Source organism: Clupea harengus, chromosome 20, assembly GCF_900700415.2.
Source record: "Clupea harengus chromosome 20, Ch_v2.0.2, whole genome shotgun sequence".
Taxonomy (NCBI): domain Eukaryota; kingdom Metazoa; phylum Chordata; class Actinopteri; order Clupeiformes; family Clupeidae; genus Clupea; species Clupea harengus.
Window position 1 is genome coordinate 7,528,719 of NC_045171.1, and position 7,500 is coordinate 7,536,218.

Sequence of the window (7,500 nt, forward strand, 5' to 3'; positions counted from 1 at the left end):
AAGTTATAATGCATGGTCTGCTTACAGTCATCACTGTCAAAACTGAACCCCAGTCTTTGCAGTGATAGGAGAGTGATTTGGGCTGATGATTCCCACTAACTGAATGTGGGGGAGCAGCCAGAGGACAATATAAATGAGCATATTTATACAAACACACACACACACACACACACACACACTCAATCTCACACACACACACACACACACACACACACTCACTCACACACACACACACTCGCACACACACACTCACACACAAACACACACACACTCAATCACACATATACACACACACACTCACACACACACACACTCGCACACACACACACTCGCACACACACACTCACACACAAACACACACACACTCCAATCACACATATACACACACACACTCACACACACACACACTCGCACACACACACTCGCACACACACACTCACACACACACACACACACACTCAATCACACACACACACTCGCACACACACACACTCGCACACACACTTACACACACACACACACTCAATCAACACAGACACACACACAGAAACACACACACACACAACACAACACACACACACACTCACACACACACACACACTCACATACACACTCACTCACTCACACACACACACACACAGACACAGACACACACACACACACACACCCACACACACACACACTCACACACAAACACACAAACACACGCACACACACACCAGTCCTCACCCCCCACCCCTCGTACTCATCAGCAGATAATGTCCCCGTGGAGTGATTGGGTGTGGGCGCAGCAGCAGAACGCATGAAGCAGCAGCAGCATCCATCAGAACCTGAACACGGGCCTGGAGGCAGCTTTATTGGACTGGGATCTGGCCTCCACGTGGGAGCGGCCCAGCAGTGATGAACTCGCAGTGTGTACAGGAGAGTTAAGCACGTCCAGAGAGAGAGAGAGAGAGAGAGAGGGAGGGAGAGAGAGAGAGAGTGAGAGAGAGGGGGGGGGGAAAGGGAGAGGAGGAGGAGGGAGAGAAGGATGGGAAAATGTGATCTACAGAGAGAGAGAGAGAGATAAGTCTGGATGTGTGAGACAGAGAAGAGGGTGTAGAGAAGGATGGGTAAGCAGAGGGGTCTACAGAGATAGAGAAGAGAAAGAGGCAGAGCAAGGGAGAGGAGGAGAGATAGAGAGATAGAGAAGATAGAGAGAGGCAGAGCAAGGGAGAGGAGGAGAGGAGAGATAGAGAGAGCAAGGGAGGGAAGGAGAGGAGAGATATTAGAAAAGAAAGTAGGCGTGGGGTTCTGACAGAGATAGAGAGTGAGAAAGGGGAGATGGAGGGAGAGAAAGTGAAGGGAAAAGAGTGTGAAAAAAGATAAGTGCATCAGGGAGAGTGTGTGTATTGGTGGGGGGTTGTTAGGCGCAAGGTCAGCCACACCTCCCACTCTCTTTTTTCAGCTTGTGTTTTCTCCCCCCATCTTCTCTTCAAATCTAATATTCATCGCAGCAGACTCACTCAAGCTATTTGCCCAGAGTGCTAGCGACACAAAAATCAATAGCCGTGATGCACAATTTCTGCAGTGCAGACAGAAGCTGGCAACCCCAGACAATCCTGGAGTTGGGGGGGGGGGGGGGGGGTGAAGAGGGAGGCGTTCTCTCTGCCCAGTGCGGTTTGGGGTGTAGATTGGGGGGGGGGGGGGGGGTGATTGAGGGGTAGTGGAATGGGGGAACTCTGGTGGAGAAGAACACTGAATGGGGCAAATGTAAAGGTGGGAGGTGGGCGTTTTTTGGGGGGAGGGGGGGGGGGGGGTAATTTGTCAAATGCTTTTCCCCTCTGACTGTATGCGGCAGGTCCTCCCATTAAGCTGACAGTCAATGTCAGTTTTGCTGAGGCAGAGCAGCCTGCCACACAGAATGAGAAAGAGAGAGATGACAGATGAAGAAGAGATATGCTGTGAGAGGGGGAGAGAGGGAGAGAGAGAGAGAGGGAGAGACAGAGGGAGAGAGAGAGGAGAAGGAGGAGGCTGCCTGGCCTGTCCATCAGATCCCATGATGACAGTGTCCAGCTTCTTCTTCATCGGCCTCCACTGTCCTTTGTCTTTCGGGGGAAAGAAAGTCTGATCCTTGAAGGGCAGATTTGGGGGGGGGGGGGGGGGGGGGGGACAGCAGGGGCATGGAAAATGTCCGGCGGAGTTTGGAGGATTCGGGCGCCGGAGGCATCGAGCGGCCCTCTTCTCCTCACGGGGACGGATCCACTCCTGTTCAAAGTGGCACACTCCAGTCCTCACATACACACACACACACACACACACACACATACTAACGCACACACACACACGCACACACACATACACACGCACACACACACACCCATTCACACACACACACACACACACACACACTCCGGTCGCCACCAGCTCCCTCCATTGGACACGGTCTGCTGCCAGGGTCAAGACTGCATGAGAGAGAGAGGAGGAGACATAGAGTGAATGAGAACGGGAAGAAGGAGAGATAGAGTGAATGAGAACGGGAAGAAGGGGAGAGGGCCGAAGGAGAGGGCAAGGGTGTGACGGAGAGAGAGTGAGTGTGTGTGAGAGGGAGAGAGGTATTAGAGGGGAATCACACATTCTCAGCCTTTCCGTGTGTGGTGTATTGATTTCTCATGCTTGGATGAAAGGCCACTCATGTCTATCTTTGTGTGTGTGTGTGTCTGTGGGCACACGCTTGTGTGTGTGTTTGTGTGTGTGTGTGTGTGTGTGTCTGTCTGTGGGCACACGCTTGTGTGTGTGTTTGTGTGTGTGTCTGTGGGCACACGCGTGTGTGTGCTTGCGTGTGTGTGTGTGCTTACGTGTGTGTGTGTGTGTGTGTGTGTGCGCGTGTGCTTACGCACGTGTGTGTGTGCGTGTGTTTACGTGTGTATGCATGTAAAATCCATTGTATGGCATGCACTTGCAGAGTGCAGCATTAAAATACTCCTGAGTGAATCTTATTATTTTCCCCTGTGGGCCATTTGATTTATTGCGTGTCAACATTAGTAATTCACAATGTTGACCTCAGCACATGCCGTTAATAACAAAGAGCTAATAAACGGGTCCCTCCGTGCTGTATGTGTGTGTGTGTGTGTGTGTGTGTGTGTGTGTGTGTACATGTGTGTGTCTATGTCTCTTTCCAAGAAGCACTCTCGTTTCCAGTTTATCACAGTCTTTGTTTTTACAGTGCTCCTACTGAGCAGTGTGTGTGTGTGTGTGTGTGTGTGTGTGTGTGTGTGTGTTTTTACAGTGCTCCTACTGAGCAGTGTGATGTGATTTCGTTTTTTTTACATCTCAAGTTTTAGTGTCCCACATTCCAGGAGATAGCCAGTATAACAGAATGTCTGTTTTATGTGTGTGTGTGTGTGGGGGGGGGGGGGCAAAAGAAGCATAACATTATGCTTGAAGTGTGTGTGTGTGTGTGTGTGTATGGAATGTGAAATGATCATTCAATAACCCGTATGCCTAGAGTGTTTTATCTGGTGGTTCTCCATTCTCTCCAGTCTGCAGATATACAGTATGTGCAGACGACATTAGACTCTCTCTAGTCTGCAGACAGTCTGCAGATATACAGTATGTGCAGACATTAGACTCTCTCTAGTCTGCAGACAGTATGCAGATATACAGTATGTGCAGACATTAGACTCTCTCTAGTCTGCAGACAGTATGCAGATATACAGTATGTGCAGACGACATTAGACTCTCTCTAGTCTGCAGACAGTCTGCAGATATACAGTATGTGCAGACATTAGACTCTCTCTAGTCTGCAGACAGTATGCAGATATACAGTATGTGCAGACATTAGACTCTCTCTAGTCTGCAGACAGTATGCAGATATACAGTATGTGCAGACGACATTAGACTCTCTCTAGTCTGCAGACAGTCTGCAGATATACAGTATGTGCAGACATTAGACTCTCTCTAGTCTGCAGACAGTATGCAGATATACAGTATGTGCAGACATTAGACTCTCTCTAGTCTGCAGATATACAGTATGCAGAGATACAGTATGTGCAGACGACATTAGACTCTCTCTAGTCTGCAGACAGTATGCAGATATACAGTATGTGCAGACATTAGACTCTCTCTAGTCTGCAGATATACAGTATGTGCAGACATTAGACTCTCTCTAGTCTGCAGACAGTATGCAGAGATACAGTATGTGCAGACATTAGTCAACTCCTCTAAGTGGAGTGCACTGTTAGCTATAGCTAGCTGTTCTTACACCCTGGATCACTCAAGGCCTTATTGATCTTTGAGTCTTAACTGGGCGCTGTCCACTCATGTGGTGCTGAAATAGCATTTCCTGACTGAGACCCTTTGCACCAATGAGGTGTTTACGTATGGGAAAGTGGTAGTACCTGATCCAGTGTATAACATGTTGTTGTATATTTCATATTTAATTTGTGATTCATAAGTGTTTTCAATCTGTCCAAATGGATCCTTAATCAGTCTTCTCTCTCCCCTCTGTGTCTGTTTGTGTATGTGTGTGTATACGTGTGTGTGTGTGTGTCTGTGTGTGTGTGTGTGTGTGTGTGTGTTTGTGTGTGTGTGTGTGTGTGTGTGTGTGTGTGTGTGTGTGTGTGTGTTTTGTGTGTGTGTATGTGTGTATGTATTCCATAATTCCTCACCTCTAGTGGATTGCCTGGATCCCACCTGCTCTAACAACGGTATCTGTGTGAATGGGGAGTGCCACTGTAAGCCGGGCTGGGGGGGCCCGCACTGCGAGCTGCCGCGTGCCCAGTGCCCGGACCAATGCCACGGGCACGGGGCCTTCATCCCCGACACGGGCCTCTGCAGTTGCGACCCCAACTGGATGGGCCCCGATTGCTCTGTCGGTCAGTGTCTGTCAAACCGCTTGTGTGTGTGTTTATGTGACGTGTGTGTATAAGATATAGATATAGTATACATAAGATATACCGTATATAAGATATAACAAAGATATTGAAAGATATAAGATATATATATATAAGATATTGAAAGATAAGATATTGAAAGATATAAAAAGAAATAGAGAAACAAATAGGCATAGAGAAATAATGTGTTTGTATTTGTTTTCATGTAGGCAGTGCAAAGTCCCAGTACAGTCCTATGCCTGTGTTTGTGTGTGTGTGTGTGTGTGTGCGTGTGTCTGTGTGTGTGCTCATGCATGTGTGTGTGTGTGTGTGTGTTCTGCTCCCTCAGAGGTGTGCTCGGTGGACTGCGGGACGCACGGCGTGTGTATGGGCGGCGCGTGCCGCTGCGAGGAAGGCTGGACGGGCGCCGCGTGCGACCAGCGCATGTGCAACCCGCTGTGTGTGAAGCACGGCACCTGCAAGGACGGCAAGTGCGAGTGCCAGTCGGGCTGGAACGGAGAGCACTGCACCATCGGTAGGCAAACGCCCAGCCACGACCCAGGCACTTATCTTTTCTACTGTCTGACAGCAAACACACCCGGAGCAGGCACTTTGCATGGCACAAAATGAGCTAACTGAGTCACACTGCTAGAAGTTCATGCACTTGATATTGCAGCACCCTCATAGACAGTGGGCAGTGGGCAAGTCATAATATTAGTAGTTGATGTACTTATCTTGTATACTGCATCACAGCACAACATAGATCGAATGAAAATGAGTCAGCGGAGTCCTAGTACTTGTAAGTCAAAATGATCTATTTCTCCTTTATATTTGCTAGTAGTCATAGTAACATGGTACTATGGTACTGGTAACAAATTCCACTTAGCGATTAGCAACCATACAAATAGAAGTTATGTTAAGTGACAAAAAGTACCTCATTGAGTCATATTAGGACCTCAGTAATTAGTTGAGGGAATATTTATTTATTAATGTCAGTACTGTAATATCAGTGACTGGAAACAAGGGACTGTGGATCTACATACAGTTTGCAATGCAGAATAGGCATAACAAGCAAATGTGTGCTTTTGTACATGCTCTTCCCCATGGGCCATGGTTTCCACTATGGTAGAAGTTGGATGGAATCACTTACAGAAAACAGTTTTTGTTCAGCCTAGCTGAATGCCAGCTCTTTCTACAGGTCCTCACAAGGGACATACAGCACCAGCACAGCCTCTCTGTCACGCAAGGCTAGTTTTGATGAACCTAAAATACTGCCGTTTCTGTCGCATCAGTTGTTTTAGCTTCCACTGGGAGAAGGGAGGAAAGTAACCCAAATTTAGCTTTCTGTTAAACGAAAGTAGCTGTGACGCATTCGCTTAATGGTCATGCATTCACTTTTGCAAGAAAAAATCCACTTAGTGCACTGAATTTAAATACACATGTTGAAAGCTTTCTTTAAAACAGTTTCATAATTGTGGGGAAAGAACTGAGGAACTTGCTCCTGCTGGGGGTAGGAGGGGGGGTCTTTAAAACATTTTTTTTTTAAATAGCCTAGCAGGGGTGAACCCAGGAGCCACTTCGCTCCAAGCACATGAAAGGGCAGAAATTACAAAGAAAGCAATGAAAGGGGAAAGAAAAATACCGAAAGAGCGATTTCACAGGAGCGACAGAATACAGAGAAAAGAAAAGGTTTTAAAAAAAGAATGTATGAAGAAAAAAGAAAGCAATTGCATGTTTTGGAGAAAGAAAATTAATATGGAGTAGGGGGAAAAAAGAAAGTTATAGAGAGAGGCAGAATGAGGCATTGAGTGAGAGAAGGTTGAGCAAAAATTGGAATGTGAAGGAACATACTGGAAGTAACGAGAGAGAGAGCTGTAGACCTGTTTTAGTAAGGAAGAATCAGTAGGAGAGAGGAAGTAACGAGAGAGAGAGAGAGCTGTAGACGTGTTTTAGTAAGGAAGAATCAGTAGGAGAGAGGAAATGAGGACCCGATTATACAAATGCACTACAGTGGTACACAGTCATGTACACTACACAATTATCTCACATCCAGCTACCACTGATGCTTCTTATGTGGGTTTTTTGGGGGGATGAAGGGGGTTGTGTGAGTACACAGTTCACATCTGTCCATATTTGTGTGTGTGTGTGTCTGTAAGCAAAGAGAATGAACCTCTTCTCTATCTGGGTGTTTAGTTGTGTTTTAGAACAGTGTTTCTCAACTGGGATGCCACTGGTGGGCTAAATGAATCTTTGTGCTAGAATTCATGTTTATTTCAATACGTTTAAAGTCAAACATTTAACTAATTACTGTAGTTATATTCCTGGGCAATGAATTTTCTTGTAATTAGCAGTTAGCATGTGACTGAGATTAGTTATGGTATATATGCAGTTTTGTGTGTGGTAAAGAAATCAAGACGTACCTTTGTATCACAAGCTAATTTTAATGAAGACTATAACTTAAAGCTTGAATCATTCAATTGGGCAAAAGGTTTAGCAAGTAGTCCCCAGATAGCTCAACTGTGTGGTAAAACAAATGTATTTAAAATCTATCTGATGTCAGACTGAGGCTAATGTGCTATGGATGCAGGGACAGAAGAAGGCCCTATGTTTATGTTTATAGTTTTATGTTTGTTTTATGGTTTGCATC

General features: G+C 46.4%; 2 protein-coding genes across 2 annotated transcripts in view; both read left to right on the forward strand.

The window, feature by feature from the left end:
- Positions 1-4,909, forward strand: part of LOC122128567 (teneurin-2-like) — a 9,890-nt gene extending 4,981 nt beyond the window's left edge. The window contains exon 4 of the mRNA XM_042702796.1: positions 4,656-4,909. Coding sequence (XP_042558730.1) covers positions 4,656-4,909 — 254 coding nt within the window. The remainder of the gene's footprint in view (positions 1-4,655) is intronic.
- Positions 4,910-5,196: 287 nt separating this feature from the next.
- The window catches only part of LOC122133829 (teneurin-2-like), a 14,620-nt gene continuing 12,316 nt past the window's right edge, over positions 5,197-7,500 (forward strand). The window contains exon 1 of the mRNA XM_042710765.1: positions 5,197-5,388. Coding sequence (XP_042566699.1) covers positions 5,241-5,388 — 148 coding nt within the window. The 5' untranslated portion in view covers positions 5,197-5,240. The remainder of the gene's footprint in view (positions 5,389-7,500) is intronic.